A 25,233-nucleotide genomic window follows, 5' to 3' on the forward strand; every position below is an offset into this window, starting at 1 on the left:
CCTGCTACCCGTCTCCCAAAATCCTGTAGCAATGACAATCACTGTAACTGAGAGAAAGAACTTTCTTGTTCTAAATCCGAATTTAAAATCACAAAGCGCCAAAGGCATAATGGATGAGAGAACCGTATACTGGCCTAATGAAGAGTATACTGTATGTAAAGCACAGAACCTTAAAGCAATTTAAGAACTTCTAGACTTTTGGCACAGGCTTATTCATGCCTTTATATGTCAAAAGTCAGAGAATCACTGGTAACAAAATTGTGCTGCAGAATATGCTACTTCCAGCACCAGAAGAAGAAAATGATTCAGAATTTCTTGAGGTTAAGTCATTTGTCATACATTTGCAAGCAATTATACTTAATGGAAGGGAGAATTAAGGGTCTCCCAGTTCAGAGCAAGAACAAAAAAAAAAATAAAAAATACATGTTTTGAACTGATAATCCATTACAGTTCTTTGGCATTATAGTGGATGAACTGCTGTAGAAGATGCATTGTAATGAATACTGTGATTTGGTAATTACTAAGCAAGATAACATGTCGGTTTTATCTGGTGAGATGGCTTCTCCAGTGCTTTAGTTGAGGTTCTTGAAGATATTCCTGCACTTCCCTACACGTAAGAGAATTTTGTCTTTCATTCAATGTGTCTAGCTATCATTTGGATTTTGCTTAGAAGGAGAATACTACCCTTCAGATCACTCTCAACTGACTGTTTGCTACATTAACTTAGTTCTTCTAAACTGTCATAATTTCTAGAGGCCTCCCAGCTGACATGAACTTCATGCTGGGAATCCTATGTCCTAAATTCTGTGCAATATACATTTTTTGAGGAAGGCTCCTGCCTTTTAGATGAGATTATATGAATCACTGCAATCTGTGATTCTATATGATTTTGGGCACATTTGGTACAGAGAATTTCATTCACTGATTCTGTAGTTCAAACTATAATATGGGAACCACCTAACATTCTTACCATGAGATGTCTGTTTATTTAAGCTGCAATTCACCTAACTCCTTAAAAATTGTGTTTTAAAAATATTTGAGTACATTCTGACAACTGATACAATTCAATGAAGTTTTGTGTCCATTACCTTTAAAGATGATTTTGTCCGAGGTTCTGTTTTCTGTCTGGTAAGCTTGTTTTGAATAAGCAATGATTGATCTGTACGAGCATCATAATTTCCATGTTCTGAATCATCTGTGTATGTGTCTTTGTCCTTTCCTGTGTCTGAAGGAAAACCAGAAGAAAACAGCGGGATCATTGCCGGTTATAGTGGAGAGAAACTAACAGTTATGTTACAACCACAGCTGAACATTCCTTTTAAGTATCCATGTTTCAATAACTTATATTCTATCCTTTCCTGCAAACGTTTTTTTTTTTTACTTTAAATGTTACTGCGTTTGTCTTAAACTGGAAGTGACCTCTATTTTTAGTAGAAAGCCTATAGAAACTTTTTTTTTCTTACCATTCAAATCAAAGAAGCCCACAAGATTTTTACAGTAGTTTTAAAAAAATCCACAAAGCGATATAAAGCTAATATTCAAATGCTTTTCTGCCTGACTCACAGTTGTTGAGACTCAAAATGTGTTATCAAATAGGCAAGTGCATCCTGGAGACCAGAGGAACATCTCATGTTTTAAATTTAAACAAGCAATCAAAATGCATGATTCCTCTACACACATGCTGCTCATCCTTATAGATAGGATTTGAAAATTTGCACATTAAAGCATTGCAGTGACCACTTTGGAACACATTGTAAGAGATGTACCTGATGGTGCTGGAAGACTGCTGACACCATGAAGAAAGTGTTTTCCTTATCATTGGATTTAATTGCCCGACAAAAGTTTTTAGAACTTAGCTGAGTATCCTAAGAAAGCTACAGGCGACTGAGGACCTTCCTTAAAGCTTACCAAGACCCACTTCCACAGATTAAATTTCCTCTGGCCTCATCACTGCAGGCAAGTTAGGAGGACTGAAGTCTCCGAGTCATTCCACATCCGCTATCAGAAGGGAGAATTTTTTTTCAGACATTTAAATTCCGTGCACGTTCTCCAGAAAAAAATCATGCCAATAATTCCCATCTATACCCAGGAGGAGTAAAATGAGGGGTCGTGTCTGGACAACATTGGACCATGTAAGTTTTAATGACTGTTGGAAAATGGTCAGTCTTCAAAAAATATTTTAAAGATGAAAAAGATGGAATAATTATTCCCACACAATTATATCTTGGATAAATTGGAAATAGAAACATATCCAGACAAAAGTCACCCACAAATCCTGAGCCAAGTTCTCATCTCAGTTTTCACATCAACATGGGAAAAGTCAGGGGGACTGGGAACAGCATTTAGCCCAGTAATTCTAAACCCTAAATAGAAGCCAAGAAACAACTCATGGTTGCTGTGGGAACCACAATCTTGAATTTCCTGAATTTTATATTCATAAAACTCATCTGCAAAAACAAAGTTTTTTCATTAAGCTGTTCAGTTAAATTCTCCACAGTAAATACAACAGAAAAAAACCCCAAACCAACCACAATTATCTCATGTAGCTTAAACATTTCTGAGATGGAATATTAAACGGGAACATTTATCAAGGGCTGGGTTTTTTCTGCAATTTAGCTACTTACATAATGATTACACAAAATGAGCCCTCGGTAATTTCTGATATTGGTATTAACCTCAGTAAACCTGCAACGGGATTCCTCAAAGTACAAAATAGCCTGTTTTAGTTGTCAGAGCACCAAACTCAGAAATTTTATTTTAAACAACGCTTTAACCTAAACACAGGCTACTCTCTGGTCAACCAAAATGAATGTACTAAAAAGACTGTGAAAAAGCTTTTAAGTAGCAGGTATAAAAAGCAGGAAACAAGATACTTAAAACAACTTTGCAGATTTGATTCGTGCCCAGGCATGCTGAGCTCTTGGCATTACCAAAGATCGAGAGTCTGTAATACAAATCCAGTAAAACAAAGAGACAGGCTTATGAAACCCAAACTCTTGCATCTAGATAGGTCATTTAAACTGAAAGACTTTATTTACATTAAAAAGTCTATTTTAAAGCAAGACATTTTAGAGGATTAGAGATTATGAGTCCACCTAATACTCAAAAAAAACCCTTTGCAAAACTACATAATGTTTTATTTAAACAGTTTAAACTTATGTCATAAGTTCTCCCTTAGGGCTCAACACACTTTATCTGCTAAACATTTTTATGTTTTCAAGATCAGCTTTTAAATTGTAGCATGTATTTTCTGTAAAAATTTATACATTTTCTTTCATTTAAAGATACCTGCTATCTTGTCTGCAATGTAGTCAGAAAAGGGTTTAGCAACAAAAACCCCCATAAAAATAAAGAAATGTAGAATTTAAAAGGCACGTTTCCTATACAAAATTTAACAATACTTGCTACTGTATCTTTTAGGAGTTGATGATTTATTTTGTGCACGTAAAACACTGTCAAACAAAGTAACGGTATCAATGCAGTAAAAAGAGAAATGAAGGTTTAAACATAGCATTTGAATGTTGAACTTGATGAAGCATTTGTTTTACCTGTCTGAAAAATCATCAGACTGAGATACACAGCATAAATCAGACATTTTTAAAAAGTTTTATTTAAAACAAAACTGTTTTAAAAAACATTCATGTAGGTTTTAGACATTACTGTCAACAAAGAACCTGATGTATGCTTTGTAGATACTCTAAATAGACTAGTAGTCCCATTTACCTCTTCTGCAGCATACATTAAAGCAAAATCTTTAATATAGATAATTATACTCAAAGAAAAAGTTGAACTGATTGCATGATAGTGCTATACCAGAACAGGTTAGAAAGAACAACTGCAACATGTGTGTTTTGGGAGGCTCATTTTGTTTCTTAAGTAGAACTTTTTGTAAAGTTTTTTGAATAGTTTTAAAATTTCTAAAGGAGAGAGAATGAAATACGTCGTGTTTAGAAAAAGACCTTTAGAGAAGGTGACAGAAATGAAATTGCCACCAACAGCATTGACTATGTTTTTGTATTTTTCTATGACCAGGTGCTTTTTGTGTAACAAGGTATTCACCACTTTTATTAAAGGAGAAAGTCTCTCTTCTGTGATCTTCCCACCCAACAAGTCCAAATGATATTTTCTTAAAGACAAATTTAAACAACCTAAATCAACTTGAGCTTGATTGTTCTTAGTGTCACCAATGCGTGCTACAATATGCAGTGATTAACCTCCTCAAGTCTTTCTTCAATAACCACAGTTTCCAAACTTCCATGACATTTTTGCATAACGCTCATTTATAAAGTAGCACTATTTTCTGCCATCCTTCCCTCCACAATCTCTGTTACGTCATTTTGCTTTTTAACTGCCATTTGGGATTGCCACAAGGGAAACCAAGATAGCATCCCTGAATGTCATGGCTGGGGTTGTACTGCCCAAGGACATTTTTAATGTAACATACCCCAAAAGCAATGGTGCGGACTAACAGTCTTTCTCTTTGACTCGCATTATAAGTATCCATCTGATGTATTTGAGTTATTCTATTACATTAAAACTTATGTGGCAGTTGAAAACTTTTTGAACTGTTGTCACATGAGAATTCTTATTTTAAAAAAATCACTCAAGTTACATGTACAAATTGTAAGCCCCAAGTACCCTGTTACAGAAAGGAAAATTAATATGCTATTATGACTTCAACTCAGAAAGGGAAGGTTTCTGTATTAAACTGTTTAGCTTTCCTGAATACTGCAAAAATAAATAAAAAAAGGGCTGAATTTTAAATCAAGATGAGGATAGTAAATCAGAGAAAAGGGTGACAGCTTCTTATTCTAGAGACAGAGGCCAAATCATTTCAATGAAGTCCATGGAAATATCACTATTCAATTCAGCAAGTCAAAAACTTCTCTTTAATTAGGTACAAACTTAAAGCAGATGCACCCATATAATTGTTAGCATACCTAAACATATAACCAAGTGATGTGTACTGTCACCTTGGATCCACACTCAAGTATAAAATGATTTATAACAGACTCAAGCATTAACCAAGCAGATAACAGCAGTAGTTGCTTTGTTTTGCTATCTTGTAATACAAAGGTATGATGAGTAAATTCAGTCTTCATACAGCACAAAACCCTATCTACGCTTCCTGACAGATACTTCTGCTATGCTTGAAGCATGACAGTAAAATTTGCCTTAAATGCACTTACAAGATAAAATGTTGGAAAGACTTTAATTTCTGGGAGTCTTTCACCTAGCAATGCAGAAGCATTTAGTTTAGAAATTGATTCCTAGGTCCACACATTGCACCTTGATTTTTGGGTCATCTTAATTGCTTGGCTAGCTCTCTTGCCATCATACTTTTCTAAAGGGCCAACAGTGCATTTTAATTTTATGACAGAGGATAAAAAGTACATGTCCTGTATTCTCTGTAACATGTAATACATCAATATATATTAGAGAACTGTAATGAAAGTTAGCAAATGTTTTTCAGTTGAAATGTGGCATAGTTACAGATAATTAATGAAAAAAAAATATTCCTAAATAGCTTCTGTTTCACAAACTTTGATATGATGACTCGACTCAATCCTTTGAGCCTTTACACATTTAGGGATTGCAAAGCTTTAGTAAGAATGAGATTATTGGTGAAGAAATTAATCTCCTTTTGTCCTAATTTTTGTCCTAGAAACAACAAATAACCTGGAGAAGGACATCACTAGACACCTGGATAAATGACACTGTGATGGATTTAGGTCATCTTATTTTATTCTGCTGTGTACCTGGAATACTATATTATATACATAACATAGCAGGTTTTCCAGCTACCTGTGTATGTGCGTTTATATATCAAAATCTACCATAACAGGCAAGCACAGGCTTTTCTTAATGTACAATTTCTCATGAGCTTTCAGTGGTAACTATTACACAGAATATTTCTCATTTTCTAAAAAGGGAGCCAGGCAGGTATTACTGCTGTTTGGAGGAGTTAAGATGGTGTACGCAATCAGTACAGACAGATTAAATCCCTAAAGCACTTCAATATTTTGAACCTCAATATTCAGTCTGAAGACTAATCCTTATTATGTTTCAGTGAGCACTATGTTCATAACGGATCACACAGCTTCTTCCTCCATGCTGCCAGCTCTCCGGGAATGAACCAGCTCTACCATGGAAGCAGGACAGCTCCCACAGACACCAGCTATAGGACAAACTGTCCTGCTGCAGCTTTTCAGCCATCTCACAACACAGTCAGGATAGATGTGACGGCCCTTACCTACGCAGGCATTGCCTCAGGACCACAAGCTTCTGAAAAAAATATGCTAAAAGTCACAACGGAAACATCCTGTTTCTGTTGAAGGAGAAACAGAACCTGTTTTTCTTGAGTCGTACCCTCCATGACCTTTCAGTCCCTCCTTTCATGTAAACACTGTATGTGTTGCACAGGTTATTCTGTCTATGCTGGTTTATCACATCACTTAATAAAAATTCACTAACAAGCGCTTCTGTAACCAAGCACTGAAAATCTTGCTATCATGCAGTTATTACGACACTTGGTTAGATTGTTAATTTTGGCTCAGGTCTTCGTTTCTCAGTTCACTGCATTGCAGCATGGCACATAAGCAGGGGAGTTTCTTATCTATGAGCTTTGTATTAATTGGATGCAGGTTATATTCAGAATGCCAAGTAACCGTTATAGCAAAATTATGAACTACCTGATTCATGACCAAATTCCTATCTAGGAAGGATTTCAAGTCATGCTAAGGAAAATGAGTTACTATGCATAAATCCCCCATAATTAACCTAAATCAGGAAAGAAAAAAAAAAGGAACTGAAAAAAGAATAAATTAATTAGTGTTGTTTTATTTACTAATGAGTGTTGGGTTTATTTTCCAAATAACCTAAAATTAGATATTGGTTACATCTAAATACTGAATGCCAAATTCTGTTGATTATATTAACCATTCATCAGCCATTTTTTACATCTTATTTGAAATAAAATATTTCAGCCTAACAGTGGAGGGCAGACCCTCGTATGATCCTCTACCATTTCTGATGCTACAATCTGCAGAAAGCTACTTATATGAGTCCTTGTGTCAGAATGAGCAAGTTGAATTTTTAAGTTAACAAGCAGACTATCAGGTTCACAACTCTTTCTCCTGAAAATCTGGATGCCTTAGCTATGCATTTGGTAAACCAGACTTTTAAAGGCATTAGTCAGTATTGTAATAGGAAATCCCATTTGTAAATCTGGCCCTGAGGGAACTGGCAGATGAAGTGGCTAAGCCATGGTCCATCATATTTGAGAAGCTGTGGCAGTTCAGTGAAGTGCCCATGGACTGGAAAAGGGGAAACGTAACGCCCATTTTTAAACAGGTAAAAAAGGAAGACACAGGCAGCTACAGGCTGGTCAGTCTCACATCGGTGCCTGGCAAGATCGTGGAGCAGAACCTCCTGGAAACTATGATAAGGCACTTGGAAAAGGAGAATGTGATTTGTGACAGCAAACACGGCTTCATTAAGGGCAAATTGTGCCTGGCAAGTTTGGTAGCCTTCTATGACAGGGTTACAGTGTTGACGGATCAGGAAAGAGTGACTGACGTCATCTACCTGGACTTGTGCAAAGCTTCTGACACTGTCCTGCAAAACATCCTTGTCTCTAAAATGGAGACACATGGATTTGATGGATGGATTGCTCAGGGGATAAGGAACTGGCTGGACAGTCACACTTAAAGAGTTGGAGCCAATGGCAGACCACTGACGAGTGGCATTCCCCAGGGGTCCATACTGGGTCTGGCATTCAACATCTTTGTTGGCAACATGGACAGTGGGATGGAACGCACCACCCTCAGTAAGTTTGCCAATGACACTGAGCTGTGTGGTGGTGTTGCTGGAGGGAAGTGATGCTGTTCAGAAGGACCTTGACAGGCTACAGAGGTATGCCCGAGTGAACCTCACGAAGTTCAACAAGGACAAGTGCAAGGTTCTGCCTGTGGGTTGGGGCAATTCCAAGCACAAACACAGGCTGGATGGAGAATAGACTTAGCACATCCCTGAGGAGAAAGATTTGGGGGTGCTGGTGGATGAAAAGCTCAGCACGGCCCAGCAACGTGCACTTGCAGCCCAGAAAGCCAACTGAATCCTGGGCTGCATCAAAAGACACATGGCCAGCAGGTGGAGGGAGGTGATTAACCCCTTCTACTCCACTCTAGTGAGACCCTCCCTGGAGTGCTGCTATCAGCTCTGGAGCCCCCTACATAAGGACATGGACATGTTGGAGTGAGTCCAGAGAAGGGCCACAAAGCTGACCAGAGGGCTGGAGCACCTCTCCTGTGAAGACTGGCTGAGAGAGTCGGGGTTGTTTGGCCTGGAGAAGAGAAGGCTCCAGGGAGACCTTACAGCAGCTCCCAGCACCTGAAGGGGCCAACAGGAAAGCTGGAGAGGGGCTTTTTACAAAGCCATGTGGTGCTAAGACAAGGGGCAATGGCTTTAAACTGAATGAAAATACATTTAGATGAGATATTAGGAAGAAATTCTTTACTGTGAGGGTGGTGAGGAAGCATTCACAGCCAGGCTGGATGGGGCTTGGAGCAACCTGGTCTAGTGGAAGGTGTCACTGTGCATGGCAGGGGGCTTGGAACAAGATGATCTTTAATGTCCCTTCCAATGCAAAACATTCCATGATTCTCACAGTGTTTGAAAGGGAACACAAAAAACCAGAAGTCAAACCTGGCAACACCAGCGATAGCGATTTTAACAACAGAGGGAGCTAGCAAATGGATAAGCACACCACATGTCAGTCCAAATACTGCCACTGTCCTTCTGTTCTTCTGCTAAACCCAAAGGATGATTTGAGAAAAGATCAGACCATTCAGTGGAATATTATTTACTGGTTTTGTGAGCCTTTGCACCTTACACAGTTCTTTTATACCTGTACCATGCATTAGAAGAGCGTTTATCTCAGTTATGGCAAGAATAAATCTATTCTTCTCTAGAAAAAGGGAGTTATGACTGAAAGTGAAACAAGTTCTCCTGCAAATCATATAAATTCCATTGAGCTTAACTCCAGAGTGCTTCATCTTCAGTTCAACGATCAAGAACTGCTAAGTCAATTGACCTCTGAAGCACACTCAAAACTACAAAAAGGTATGTAGTAACCACCCCCTATGATTTCAACAGAGAATACTGAAGGGGATTTTTCAGCTGTTCATGGAGATAAAATTCTACTGCAAATAACCTCATCAAAATTGTTTACATTCACATTTCTTTCAAAGAAGACGGCCAGCCGAATTTTTGATCATTCAAAGATAAGGTTTGTTACCTTTGTGCATGTGATGGCCTTTAAGGAAAAAGAAATGTATTATTTTAAAAATTTACCAATTACTGTTAATTTATAATATAATATTTATAATATTTATAACATACCCTGGCACCAGTGGAGCAGCTCCTGGATTAACTCACTCATTAGTTAACCTTAATGTGTCTGCAATAGTTGTTTCTATTATTTAAAAAAAAAAAAAAACAACTATAGAAAAACAAATTTTTATCAGTGTGACTCTGTACGTAGTTACTATGTAGCTACCAGGAACTAACTATTCCCCACTTACATTTTCCAGCTTCAACTAGAGCTACAAGCTATTATTAGTAGCTGCAGTAAAGACAGAAATTCAGTAAATGAAGTTAAAGCTATGTCATTTAAATCCAGCTGGCACAATCAAAGTAATTGCTGAGCATGTTTTTCAGAAGAAAAAAAAAAGCAGAGTAAAACCAGAATGGAATATAAATATACACCACATTTTTAAAGTAAGTATCCACAATCAGAAGACTGAAAAAAAGTGTGTGTATATATATCTCTATCTAAAAGAATTACCTTTGAGACAATGAATGTCAAACATTTGAGTGTCACTGGTGTAACTTTCAAATGTATTAAAAAATGGATGACACCAGAATTATATTGTTACAGCAATGAGTTCAGACTTTAAAGTCCAGGTTCTTGTGTAATACGAATTTACATGGATCTAGAAACACTGCACGAGTACATTCATTTTTTCTTGTGTTTACCTCTTACAAGACTCTGACACTCAATTCTGAAAAAGTATGAAAAATATTTCCCCTCCTTTGCTAAATCTATGCCTTTTAAGTGTTTGTGACTTTTGCATCAGCATCAGAGAGCAGCCTGGGTAAGTCCTGTGTCACAGCTATACTGTTGTTACCTAAACAAGCACACAGAGCACCTGACCGTCTCTGTCAGCTCACATAAGCAACTCTTCAGTGTCCGGCATCAAAGGGTATACACCTAGGTAGTAAATATCTCTACTGTCCGTATAGGGGTTTCTGAAGTCTTCACATTTCATACCAGAACAAAATCTTTAGGCATCTTTCAGGAAAAAAATCAATTCTTACCTTAAGACCGCCTGTAACTATGTTATGGAGTTGGTCTTTCCTGTACAATTCAGCAATGGCAAACTCAGCCTTCCCTGCCACACAGCTTCAGCAGCAGGGTACTGGGTCCTCTGCAGTGGTCTTCCCACAGCAAGAAATCCTACCTTCCTCTAGCCTTGCATAAATATTTCTGAAAAAGTCCTGACAAATTTTAATGTTCTCGTCAAAAGCTTATTCAGAGAATTCCCCCATGTGGTTATAGGATTTGACTAGCTACTTTCAGCTAAATGAGTTGACAAAAATGAATGTGTCTTGTTGAGAATAAATTCACTGTAATTAAGTTTTTTAACTATATTATATTGGTTAGTAAGCCTCTTGGCCTCTTGGAGAAGTTCTTAGATAAAAAAGCATTTTCAGAACAGTCAAAAAGCAGGAATCTTCCATTCATTTGTTGAGTAAAAACCTCAAAGGAAGCTGCAGTGGAGCTGGAGGGATTAACGTTCTTCAGTGAACTGGGAACTCTGATCTTAATTTCATCCTTTTGTGGACTCAAGTCCCAACAAGTGATGAAGGTCACTTTAGCAAGAACTTTATAGTCTTCCATGATGCAAACACTTCGGAAAAGAAACCACTTTTTCAAGGAAGGAGAGGTAATAACATGATTTTGCACTGGACTGAACACCAAATTCTACAGACACGCTTTGAGAAATGTTTTACTTAATGTCCACATCCAAGCAATAGGTGATTTCCACCTAGGTCAGATGCAAAAGCCCTGATCATAACCTTCACGGGGTGGAAACTCTCATAAAGTTTTGGCTAATCACTGAGCATTCCAGTGTCTCTGAAACCTCATAGCTTGTTATATGTTACAGAAGCTCAATGCACATTTTCTGATTCCTCAGACTAAAAACACTACTTACCACCTAAAACTGACAAGAAAAAGAACATAAATCCATCATGCCCTTGATCCCATTTGTCTGTGCTAGCAGTAACAAAGGTGTAATACATTATCTTCTTACTTTATAAAGCCATCGATGTCACTAACCAAACAAGTCCTACGATTAATGGCCTCATCTATAGTCAAATGAAATAAAAGAGAACTTTCCAGTGAAGTCTTTCATCTGATGCCCATCTGATGTTAATCCCCTTCTCACAAAATTATAGTTTGTCTATGGACAGAACTCTGGAAAAGGAGAAAATCATTTAGCCTATTTTATGTACAGTTCCATGATGCTGCCTAATTAAAAATTCACCATATACACTTAATCCAGTATTCTTTCATGTTATCAGGAGAGCTGTTTGAAAAGGTTCACTAAGATGATGATACCCATTAATCAGCCTACTTTGCAAACTCCAAAGTGCCGAAGTACTGACTAAAGCATGCAGCAGTGCTGCATCACTTATGCCTATTTGGTGATCAAGTGATCAAGCAGCAGTATACGTTGTTTGGGTTTTGGGAGTTTTTTGCCTCCTTTCCTCTGTCATCCCGTTCAGGATAAAATAAAAAATTTTAGTCTTGCAAACAAATTCTTACCCACATCAATATGATCGTCAAAGACAAACAAACTGTATTTTGAAGGTTTATAGAAAGGCCATTTTTTAAAAAATTCCCCTTTAACTGTCCTCAATTTCTCTTTGTGAATTTAAAAAAATGAAGAATTTTTTTCCTGAGCCTAACTAATAATGCTGATTTTTATCTAAAGCAATTCTTACTACTGACTTCAGGCATTTATTTATAAACACTGTTTCCTTTCTTGCTTGTAGCTGAACATCCTAACCAATTATACGTCTGTAAATACACAATAACTTCAAAGATTTCAGTGTTCTAATTTGGGATTCACTCAATTAACACAGGCAAATCAATGAATCAAGTCAACAAAGGGCTACCATTTAAATATTTTCTGTCTCTTCAAAGAGTATAGCTGTAGTCAGAAGAGGAGAACCATCCACACCAGTTTAATACAATTTTAAGCTGATGAGGCTCAAACTACCTTTTCCTCAGTCACTGAGTCCTCCACTTTTCATTTCAGGTTAAAACTAGGTGATATGAATGAAAAATAGTGGATTGCTTACTATGAGAAAAGAATTACTGTTGCCATATATAAATATCCAATCATATCAGCCCATGTATGTGTGAGCCATTAGTAAAAAATAGAGCAGGATATTAAAAAAAGATTAAAGGAAATTATAAAAGTGAAATTTTCTAGTATCTGTGCTTGCCTATCTAATAAGCCCAATTACACTGACAGAGTGCTGTAGCTTCAACTTGAACCTTACTGAGACACGTGATTCTTTTATAAAAATCTTATGCCAAATTTTTGGTCCGCGTCATGATTTCAGAACATTTTGATTTTGTTTTGGAGGAAGTATCAATTTCACTCAGATTTCCGGTAGCTACCTCTTTAGGAGATCTTGAAGAGCCTCTTATCTATCATATATTTTGAGCATCAAGAAAAAAAATCGATACTAAAACATGTGAGAGGTGAGCAGAAACAGCTTTCTGAAAGCAGATTGCTTTCCTTCAGCATGAAGATACGATTTCTAGTTTGATGCTACGTTGACTGAGCAAAAAGATCTATCACAGTAGTTGTGCAAGGTGCAGCAATATCTGTGTGTACTTCAGGTGGGTAATACACAGCCAGAGAATTTCAAAATTAATTAATTTTGGAACTTGCAAATTACTATTTGTGTGTATATGCAGACTCATTTTGCAGTTGCAAGCATGGAATCATTCTAAGAATTACTCCTTTCCTACATTCCTTGACTTAATTAAGGTATCAAAATGGTATTAATGCAGGTATAAATATGCCCCAATTATAGCTATTTTTCTGCATTTTTTAATTTATTTTTTTTCCAAATTGGAACACCTTTTATACATGAATATCTGAAGCAAAACCAGCCACATAACAACTGTAGCAATGACAATACTGAATAACATGCTTATACAGGAACAATAATAATGGAATAATAGTAACTATTGAAATGGAATTTCAAATACATGCTTCAAAGTGGTTGTATTATGAAGGATTGTTATAGGAAAAGGTTACACAGTGCATGAAAAAAATACTGCTTTGCCTTTATTCCCTGTTTACTATTAGTCTAAAAGGTGAGAAAGTATCAGAAAATCTATGACAGCACATATTTCTTTAGTCACATTTAGTCTCCTCTTAAAAAAAACATGACAGTTCAGGGTAAATATGGCCCTTCCACACTTAAATACTGCAAGTGTAACTGAAGAATCATTAATTTATTATTATTTCAGTTCAGACAGAAACTTACCTAAAAATGGATCGCTGTATTCTGTATTAGATAGCTTAAGCAAGTTGTTTTCCAAAGTCTCCATCACTTTAGCTGCAATAAATCCAATATTCATATCAGCATTCACATGCATTTTGTAAGTATGAGATATACTTTCTAAAGCTGTCAGTGACTCAAATGAAAATCTTTAAAATTAAATTCAGAAGAGTGCTTTCCAATGGCTTTCATTCTATTCCTGAGACAAGTTTAACTCAGTGAAATAACTACTAGAGCAATAATTAGTGCTTATCAACATTAGGGAAGGACTTATCACAATTCAGTAGCAGAAGCCAGCCAGGTTAATTTATTTTCTAAAGGTTCACGCACAGTTGGCAATCCTGTATGGCAACAGTTGGCAACGGGTGACACACACAGTGACTGGGATCTCCAGCTAGACTAGTCTCTCTGTTAAAATAAAAATCCTAAAAGCAAAGCAGTTCCTTTGTCCAACACAAGCTAAAATTATTAGGGATTAGCTCACCTTCCTCTCATTATCTCCATACCACTCTTCCTTGATTCTGCTATTCATGAATGAATGCATCTGCTCTTACATGTTTGTAAAGACATATCTTGCCAAAGGCTTAATATTTATTTTTTTCTTTCTCTCCCAAGACAGGCTACAGAAACCTTCGTGCTCTTCCCTAGCCTACAGGAGCACTTTCTTTGTCTTGTTTTCAGTGAGAAGGAAATAATCTTGTAATTCAGAAAAATTAGTTTAAGCCTCACTTCAAACATTGTAGAGATTCACTCAAGAACTCAGTGCCAAGATTCTTCTAGCTGTTTTGTGCAAAAATATCTCTCCAACAAACTGTACATATCTGAACAAATCAAAGCTCATCAGATGCCCCTATAATTTAATGAAAAATGCTAAAAAAAATTACGTAAGATATCAGAAGAATTCCAGTGATATCCCCATAGATCACTTCTATTTCCAGTTGTGGATGAAACTTCCTAAAGAGAAAAATCCCCTACCTCGTTCCGACACTACATCCACGGTAGCTGTAGATGTCCCTGCACTGAGAGGCTGAGGCCGGGGCTGTGGCTGCACACGGTTTGGCTGCAGGAACGACGAATGCTTGCTCAGGCTCTGAGGATGTGTTTGGCTCTGGGCTAGACATGGCATGGATCTTCGAGAGGGTTTTAATGGATGCTCTTTCACCGTCTCACTCTTGCTTGTATTCATACCTGAAAAAGCCCAAAGAAAAAGAATGTGAGCTCTGCCATATTAGGCAACGACAACGAATGATAGCTAATTATGAAAATGCAAGTTGATTCATCCACTTAACAAGCAATGTCCCAACAAAACAGAAATGTTTAAAATAGTTAAATTCAAAGAAGAATACAGAATTGGGAAAAAAATCCAGGAATTCTTCACCTACCCTTCCATCAACACCCCACAATTTGAAATCGCAATATCCTAAATCTGATGATTCTGTGGTGCATATGTCATACAGGCATTCAGAAGCAAACAACAGCACCTAGCATCATCCACGTTATGGTTGTTAAACAGAATTTTAATGCAGTGGTAGAAACAAAACTCCTCAAAAAATCAAACAAACAAAATGCAATACAAGCAAAAGATCTTCACGAGTTTTCTGAAGGATTCACGAACATCTCCCTTTGAAATGCAGCTGATTTTGAGTTCTGATGAATCTAGCTGTCCCTGACCTTCAGACTGTTAACTGCTTCTTATTACTTCACCAACACACAGTATGACTTCTCTATTAATATACTGAAAAGGATATTAATATATCACTATGGAGCAGCACTGGGAAAAAAAGAGAAGGCCATGATGCTGCACAAGCACTGCTCAGCACTAACCAAAGCACCGCGGGGGGGGGGGGTGGGGGGGGGTACCAAGCGTGTTGTAGTTGCAGATCTGAAACACAGCACCACAGGGGCTGCTGTGAAGACAACTAACTCCCTCGCAGCCAGACCCAGTAGACAGGGGCAGAAGTTAGTGCCATAAATTTTTGCTACTCTCTTGTTCAAATGCCTCAAGTTGTTCCACCAAAACCAACACAGCGCGGCCTCTGAGAGACTGCTGCCTTTCCCGTCAAAGTGAGCTACATGGAAACACACCACAGAAGAAAAAATACAGTCCCCCAGATATCTGACAAATCTTTATGTACAAGGATATTAACACAAATGAAGATTACAAATACACATTAATATGCACCTCTACCAAAAACATAAGGCAGAGGAAAAAAACCACAGAACACCTATGGTTTCAATGCCGAGGAAGATTAAATACATGGGGTTTGCTATGAAGAGCGCTAAAGCCTCCTGTCTGTACAGCATCAGCAGATCTTCTGTCACTGCTGTACACCATGTCCAGGATCAGTGCAGTGTGTTTTACCACACTATTTCTCTGCTTGACAGCACAATTTAACTCTGCAGCATGTTCTTATACATCTTAGTCTCTCAGTGATATATACTACCTCTCTCCGTGCTGGAAAGAAATAAGCAATCTAAACATTTCTGCAGCTTGGAGTGCCGTAAACTTGCAAGGAATTTTCTCTATCGACATCTGTGCCACTCAAGGAAGGATGTCACACTCAGCGAGCCTCTCACTTATCTAAATCTCAACAGGTGAGTCCACAAAGAAGGTCCTTTGATTAGCAGGGTACTCCCCATATTTAACTATAACAGCTAAGGTTTTAAAAAGGCCTTTCATTTAAAGACTTCCCCCAGCTGACCGAACATGCTTTGCTTCATTCTAAGTGCTGCTCTATCGAGAAATGGATTTCATGAGTCCACCAAGGACAGCCCTCCCAATCTGCAGCATGGTGGCACTGTTCTTGGTCAGACAGATTATTAATTTAACTAAGGAAATCCAGGCAGATAGAGGCAAGCCTCTTCTGATTCAGAATAGGTCTCTGAACAGGTATGGGCAGAAAGGACTGCTTCTTAACGATTCTGAAACCCACGCTCTGTGCCAGCCGGGCACGCAGCGGCACTGGGCCACAGCACAGACAGGGCTCAGCACAGACCCCAGCAATGCTACAGACCCTCTCTGCTTTGCTACTGGAGAATAAATGCTTTCCCAGAGGTATCCTTTCTAGCACTTCCTAAATGGACTTGTTTATTGGATCGAAGCCCACAGTACTTCAACAGAGCCATGGGTAATACAGTATAATATATAAAAGGATTTATTTCATAACTGTTCTAGATGGCTTTAACCATTGTCAGCAATTATGGACCCTATCACATCATTATTACGGTTGCCAAAAAAAATTAAAAATAATGTTTCTTGCATCTGTACTGGAGTCACTGTGTGTAGCAAGATGAACCACTTTATTACCAAAGAAATTTACAGTTATGCAAATAACACAAACTGTCATTCAATTTTAAAAACAATTGAAGTGATACATATAAAAATAATTTTTAAAAAGAGTGCAATTCTTTTATGAGGCACAGTCTCAATTTAAAAGAAAAGTACTCCCTTTCATTCTCTCTCACTGTATATTCCTCTGTGTCATTTCTAACAGATTCCTTAATACCATGCTGCTTCTGCTTGGTGAGAGTGAGTCACGGCAAAGTAACCTCAGAGCACATTTGCTGTTACACTAGTAGTATGATTCCTTTCGTGACTCAAATTTAACAACTTAATTCATTCTCTGCTAGTGTGTCAGAGCCCAGTTCTGTGACATGTGAGCTTTGGTGGCATTTGCTGTTGCGTGCCAATGTTTACCCAGCTCTGGCACACAAATAACTTGTGGTTGACATCACCAACTGGGTCAACCAAACTGATTTACTGAAATTATTCTTATTCCTTCCTCTTTTCTCTGTAGAGGTGTTTCCTAGAATCTGTACCTTTCCAGCTAGAACTTTGCTACACAGACCTCATCCAGGGATATTTGGATCTGCACTAAAACACATGTATATACTTAGCAAGAAAGCATGTATATACTTAGCACACTTGTTTTTTCTATTCTATCTGCATTTATTGGTCATTTACCTACAAAATACTCCTCTGGCACTTACCATCAGTATGAAAATGAGTATAGCATGAGTACAGAAATCTCTCATGTTGGAGAAAAAGGTGGTTAAAGTTTATGGTTTAATCAGATCCTACCTTTTATTTTAGCACTTCTGCCTTGGAAAATGTTCTTTCTGAGAGGAAGCTGGGGATTCCTGTTCTGTAGGCAAATCCCTGTATGGCTCAAAGCCAGAATAGCCAGCTGTACTACATCTTCTCATAGCTCCCTGGCAGAGCAGGCAGACAGGAGAGATGGAGCTACAGTACAATGAGCTTTTCTGATCGTTAAATCAGTATGCATGATTTAATGCACACTCAACACTATGCCCATCTAGAAAGATTGTAAGTGAAGCCAGCTCTCAGTCGTCTCCAGGTTTTGGACATTAGAGACATGGAGGAAAAATTCTCCTATGCCTTATTCTGTGAAATACAGATACAGTCAATCATGTCTTTACTATTAAGAGAAAAAAAAAATCATTGTATATTTGCATTTAATTTGCTCCTGATGAGATGAGACAAGTTTGACAGCTACTCCATATGCATTGTTAACCCAATGCTGGAAGCACACTTAACAAGGCTGGACCGGTGCTAATTTCAGAAAGAAGAGCCTAGTAACTACTGCCCATTTAATCCAGCATAAACCAGGCACAGCTACACTTTAAATCAAATCAATAGCATCAGCTTTATAGAGTTATGCTATATAATAATGTTCACAATCGCTATCAGCAACATGGAGGTCTTAGCAACTACATGTCATCACAAGGTTGCTTGATAAAAATACCTTCTTAATTGTAAAAAAACTTCTGTAAAGCCTTTGGCTTCACATACCATACATCACTAATTAAAATGAAATGTCATTCGTAAAACACACTATAACAGACTGAGAAGTTGATAAATCTCAAATGTTTCTGTCAAAAGCATCATCATAATTAGAATCTTTAATCACATAAAACATGAAGAAAAGTTTGCAATGGTTTTCATGACATTTAAGTTTCATGTGAAAACTTATTTCCACAATATCAAGTATAAACCAGCTCAATTGTGAAGAGCTTTTAGTTTTCAATACTCAATGAATGTAACAGGTACTTACTGCTAAATAATCTTACTATGATTGGCATCTGCAACCTACAAATGAAAACCTAATGTAGGATAATTACTCTATTAAATTCTGAAAAACGATAACCAAAAGATACTTAAATATGAAGACATAATGAATTATTCCAGTAACAGCAAAGTTTTCTTACCTATTTGTAATACCTTAACAAATATGTAAGGTATTCAGTGTCACGTATCAGACTTGTATTTGACTAATTCAGGAATGCACCCATGCTTTCCTTTTTTATAGCAAAGTAGAACCAAACTGGATAACCTCTGACTTCATTTGATGTTCTTACGGAAGGAAAAAAACCCAGCATCAAGTATTGTTATATCAAAAACACCTAAAAGCCTCATCAAAACTGGAGAAAATTAACCAATCCTTTTCTTGAGAAGAAAAAAAATCACACAACCAAGACATACACTAAACATGGGAGGAAACAGTATTCAAGGATGAACTGTATTTCTTTTCAATACTATCAGTATGCCGTGAAATCTCATGAATTCAAGTTTTCTAAGGTGTTTGTTTTGGGTTTTTTTCTCAGATCACTAACTGCTTTTTCCATTATGAAGTGAACAGGTCAACAAAGAACCAAAGAATCATTTAAGTTGGAAAAAACCCTTTTAAGATAATCAAGTCAAACATCACTCCTATCAAATGTTTCAAGTGTAGCCACTCAGATGAGTGTAACTCCTAGGCTAGCCAAAAAATACATCCTGAATGAAGTCAGTTATTGTGATGGTGTTTTCCAGTTTCATCCCACTACACAAATAACATTGATTTATGAAGATGTTTATAAAATCATATGAGGTTTAATGATATCATCAATCATGCCTTTGAAGACTGGTTCCACTACATACCATGATTTTCCTTCGAACTTTTTCACTTTTAAGTATTGTGAAAAGAGGAACATAAACCATCAAGTAAATTGTAAATGCCTATACTCCTCCTAGCCTTTTTTTTCTTCTCAAGTTAGACATGTGAGCAATAACCTTCAGTCAAGAAGCATAGCTAATGAAAGGGAAAGGAACTGGCTGGATCATCTGAAAGTTCTCCAAGAAAACACACACAACAGGATTAAAAAAAAAAATAGAAATGGTTACTTCAATTAGGAATTATTTAAAAACTACTGAATCCTGGTAGAACAGGTTTCAGAGATGGTGTATTTTTCCCCCGTACATCCTGCAAATGGTATTAACATTTTGTGCAACCTTCAGTTTCTGGTTTCTTATTTTATAGTACTTTATCCATTAGATAAAGAAATAGAAAACTATTACTTTACTTATTTAGATAATCATAGATTTTGATACCAGATCTTTTTTTTTTTCTGATTAGCTGTTTAGAAAGAACTACTTCAATGTGGAAGTCTAAGGAAGGCTTAATGAAACCTTATCAATATTTCAGCTTTTTTTCTTGACTTAACAATAGAGTGGCACTCAACTTTCCAATAGCACTGTAACAACAGCAAACAGAAAGGGTTAAAAAGTCACAGTAGTCCTTTTGGCTATAGACCTTCCACGGACAGTGATTTATTTTGTTTATAAATAGCTGCCTCTTGCAAAAATAAAAATCCCTTTCTGAGACACTGTTTCCCAGGAAAAGTCTCCAGCTTCTGTGGTGAAACACCGTTGGCCAGCACCCAATTTAGTAAGGGATTCAGTCCTCGCGACCTCTGCATGACAGTGCAGAGACAATTTGACATATACTTCCAGGTCACTACTGCAAATACCAGCTAGGTTTAAAAATGATCCCTAGAGAACTCTGCTGGAAAACTCGTGAATAACCGGTTTACTATTTTTAAGCTTGATATTCATGTTTGGGTTGGCATTCGACATCCCCATGAACACAGAACTCTCCACTCCCTAGGGACACCATCTTCACCTAGGCACCTTCCCCGTGTGCCAGGGGAAGCAAAGTAACAATGCAACAAACCCAAAGGATTTAAAGAACGTTGAAGACATTCCTCCCATTTAAGTTACATTTGCAAACAGGATTCTCTGTTTCTGCAACTTTGATTGCCAAGTCTTTTCAAACTATCACGGCCTTATTTTTCTCGTAACTGTACTAAATGTAGAGTAAACAACAACCAACCAAACTGCCACACACAGACCTACTACAGCACTTTCACAGAGAATCAGAAATAATGTTTCTTCTATTGTATACCTCTCCCACTCAGTACAGTGAAACAAAGACATATTTCCTTGTGGAAGCTGTAAGAAATTCAACTACTGGAATTAAATAATTGCTTGCAAGCTGCATAAAGCTCTGCTAAATATAGTAGGAGGTTGGCCTTGGTCATACATGGTGCCTATTGGGATAATTCCCGTAATGATCAGCTGTAAAAGATGAGGTCTATTCCTTTGAACAGCTTTACCTTTGATAAACATTACATAATCAACTCACAGGTCAAGAGAAATAAAAAAAAAAGATAAGTATAAGCATGTTTTCATTTGCGATTTGAAAGTACGTATGTACAAAATGTTGTCCCACATCGCAAGATTTATAAAAGCAGCCAATAAAATGCCCATACTTAAGGGTTGTGTGTTGGAACATGATCAGACACCTATCTTGGGGGTTGTGGGGCAAATCAAGACATTTATCTCATGAGCTCATGAGACCTCCAGCAGCCCTGTTATACCTTCTGCTCACAAATAAGGGAAAAATGAAGGCTTCCATTGCAGACCACCACGTGTTGGCCCCAATATCTCTTACTTGAAGTCTTTTAGGCCCCTGTACGGTATGGATTGCTACGTATACACATAAAAAACTGTCAGTATTCCCAACTAAGTACAACCACACTACCTACTTTGGAACCAAGATGATTTAGCTAACTTTTGAAAATAGCAGTTCTCGCACCCTCACCTTTTCAAGTAGATTATCTAACACAGGACCCAAATCTCATCTTTCTGTTTGAGAGCTGCTTTAAGACTTCATCTTCTCCACAAGGAAATTACTTTTAATGAAAGAGATTTTAGTTAATGGATTTTGAAAAGTGTCAAAATGGAAAGGAAAAATGGATTTGTTTGTTTGTTTGTTTACAAAAATTGTATTCAAGTTAAATACAAAAGCCTGGGTAAGGCAGGACTCACACCAAATTTAACATGTTACAGAATACTCCTCCTTTTGTACAAAACTTTGAGATTGTCTCACAATTACTATCACAAACAAGATCATAGACTTTCCTGACATTACCCATGTCAGTGAGATGCACTTTAAGAGTTTTTAAGTGTCTAACTTGCAGATAATAGCAAATAAATTTGGTCTTTCCTGACAAAGGTGAGACAAATACAATTTTAAAGTAAGGGACAGCTCAGACAAGCAGAATGGGGGTTTTCTGCCCAGGGGTCTACTTGCCATTAAAAGCACAGTTAAGAAAAGTAAATATCTTTAAACAGGGATTTCATTCTAAAACTTTATCCAATACTTTTCATAAAGTTTATCTCCAGGAATATCTGTTCTTACTGAATTTACACTTTAATTTTAACAGAATGAAATTTAGTGGCTGACTAATCAATAATACTTGCATGCAAATAAAGCAAAATATTTTTGTGCTTAATTGACCATGGGAATTAAAAGGCTTCATAAGGCTGCTGACTAGTCTGGAAAATCTCCAAGTTGTTACCAACATATCTGCCAGAAAACATTAGAAATCCAACAAAATATTACATTTGCTCCACCAAACTCAACATCATAGTAGATCTCTGGAAAGCTGTATGTCCTCATCAAAGCAGCCTATTCCCCAGGCCTCATTCTTGGAGCTATTAAAAAAAAATGTTTTTTCACAGCAGTCTCGGGAGACTGGCACTGGTATGATTGAGTGGATTTAGTAACAACATAATGAGGTTACAGAAAAGGAAGAAAGTGCATTATTGCCTTTTAATAGAGTAAGATAGAGCTTAAATGCACTAAGCATAAAATAAATAGGTATCAAGGGTTTTGAGCCAGGTCATAATATTTATTTGCTAGCCGAACAGAAGAGCAGATAACTGGAGTGAACAGCCCAAGAAGGCATAAAACTCAGGATGTTGGTGCTTTCTCTCACTTGCATATGTGGCCTGCATAAAGTGGCTCCATTCCCTTTTCACCATAGGAAATGAAAGGTCTGATAGCAACCAGCTCCGTTACAAGAAAGATGAATTGTGAAATGTCTTTATTCACGTCCTGTATTCTGTCACAGTTGGTCAGGTTAGAAGTCAACAAGTTAGAAGCAGGGTCCTATGACCTAATTCAGATTATCATCGTTGCATCAGTTAAGGTGTTCTGATAAGACAGAAAGCATCGTATATTACCAATCCATGTTCTTTTGTGAACTTAACTAAAAAGTCAATAGGAATAGGATTACAAAGTTCTGGTTTTGCTCAGCTTTCTGCATATATCTTTGCAGAACAATATAAAAAACGTGTATGATCTGCATTTGGTAAAAAGGACAACACATTGTGCAGAGCAAATTAGAGTTAATAAGAGCTGCTCAGTCAGTAGAGCGGTAATAACACAATATTCCTCAGGCTTCGGCACAAATCTGTCTGGAATTTACTTCTGTAAAAGACATGGACAAGAACAATGACAACAAAAAAATCAACCTGCAAATTACTTCAAATTGTATTTCAATTCCAGAAATTAGGAATGGCTAGTTTGCTACATGGACATCAGGTACATGGTTCTGCTTCAGGTCTTGCCATGAACAATGCTTATGCATTCACCAACTTAAAAACAAAAAAAGATGTTGCTTATTTTGATCATTGTATTTTCAGTCGTAAGCAATACTGCTCCGTGTATTTTCAGTCAGATCTAGAAAAACTCCTCTCCCAGCCCCAGATTTCATTTACAAAGACAGACCTAGTTGGAGTTTACAACAAATACCAAGCTCTCAGCCCTATGATTTCAATTCAGAGGAAACCTGCAAGTAGGTTGATTATCTTCATTTCAAAAACTGCTGCCTGCAAACCTTCAGCTGAGAATTGCAGTTACGCAGAAGGTACTTGGGACAATGACTTGACTGAGGCTTACAGTACTGCCATGGAACAAATGGTGCAATAAAAGTGATTAAAAAACTGAATTCATGCCAGTAGAGATTTGGTTTGGGATAATATTCCTTCTATGGATTATACACAAGTGTACTGGAGAATAACCATAAAACTACTGTTCTCAGAGTAAAACCCACATATTTTTTTGAGGAGGATTAGTACATACTTGGCAGATGGATTGATGCAATGAAAGAGATGGTGGATAAAACTAAATATGATAAGCTTTGAAAACCAATGAGTAAAAAGAAAAATAAAAAAATCAAGTTTAACATTTTTTGGTGCCAAATAAAAAACAAAACAAAACACAACAAAACTCTGTGAACATTTTCACATTCTTCAAAAATACTAAGATGAAGAGATATCAAAGCAGACAGTAATTGTCAGTTTTTCATGGAGGGACAACATAGCAGAAGTTAAAAGCATTGTACATTGCTAAAGATAGACTTCATGCACCGTGCAGAATGGATGGTCCTTTCACAGAAAGTGGAGTCCTGTAACAGGCACTTTCAAAGCTGAGGATGTTTCTTGTGGCCAGGCAGGTTACAGAATATGCAAGACAGTGGATAAAGCACTGCAGTGTAAAATAAACTATCTCTTTAAATGCAAGTATAAATGCAACCTCAATGGTTGAAAATACATATAAAAAATTACTGAAGGGAACATGATATTTAATAGAAGATCATACTATACCGTAACAGCTGTAATTAACATGAAAAAAGTGTTCTCACTTTTGTGGACGTAGGTCTCTCATCAAAGAGGCATGAGATGGGTCCAAAATAAACGTACAACAGAAAGAGCAGTATCAAATTAAACAAACTGAAATGAGACAGCCAGAAGAAAACATCTAACAGCATTAATATACAATTTATATTGAGGTAGTTTTAAAAGAAAGTTAGCAACCGTAAAACAAGCAGTTTTACTGAGGAAATAATTTGGAGAGACTTCTCCAAGGGAGCCATTCTATTCTAAGTGCAACTCCTCAGCAAAAAAATTCAATCAGGTTCAAAAACCCAACAGCAGCAGCAACAAAAAAACACGCCGCAAAACAAACAAACAAAATCAACAACAAAACCACCCCAACCACAAAGCAAAACCACAGAAAAGACCAAATCCACATGACTGAAAGACCTCCAAGCCAGCATGGCAATATCTTACTGAAAACGTACAACATATTTAACCCGTTTCAAAGTTCACGATAGACCTTGCACTGTACAATTGTGTGATTAGTCACGTTTTCCTGCCAAACTTTTGAATCCTCATCCTTTTAATTCTTTATTCATTTTTTTGTGTGTTCATATTTTATTCATATTTTGTTGTGTTTCTAGTTCCAGAAATAACTGTAAACTTAACCTATACCTATTAGCACAGTTAGAAAGTAGTCATTAACATTTCAACTTCTCTTCCCACTGACCTTTTCCTTCTGCTAGCAAATGGAAGAAAGGCTAAATTATTTCTTATTATAAGAAAAAAAGGAG

At 37.1% G+C, this 25,233-nt stretch overlaps 1 protein-coding gene across 1 annotated transcript in view; it reads right to left on the reverse strand.

Annotated features, from left to right (window-relative positions):
- The window catches only part of ANO3 (anoctamin 3), a 138,331-nt gene that overhangs the window by 75,999 nt on the left and 37,099 nt on the right, over positions 1 to 25,233 (reverse strand). The window contains exons 2-4 of the mRNA XM_040609404.1: positions 14,629 to 14,841; positions 13,639 to 13,710; positions 1,089 to 1,225 (exon numbers count right to left, since the gene is read on the reverse strand). Coding sequence (XP_040465338.1) covers positions 1,089 to 1,225; positions 13,639 to 13,710; positions 14,629 to 14,841 — 422 coding nt within the window. The remainder of the gene's footprint in view (positions 1 to 1,088; positions 1,226 to 13,638; positions 13,711 to 14,628; positions 14,842 to 25,233) is intronic.

The sequence above is a fragment of the Falco naumanni genome, chromosome 10 (genome assembly GCF_017639655.2).
Source record: "Falco naumanni isolate bFalNau1 chromosome 10, bFalNau1.pat, whole genome shotgun sequence".
Classification (NCBI taxonomy): domain Eukaryota; kingdom Metazoa; phylum Chordata; class Aves; order Falconiformes; family Falconidae; genus Falco; species Falco naumanni.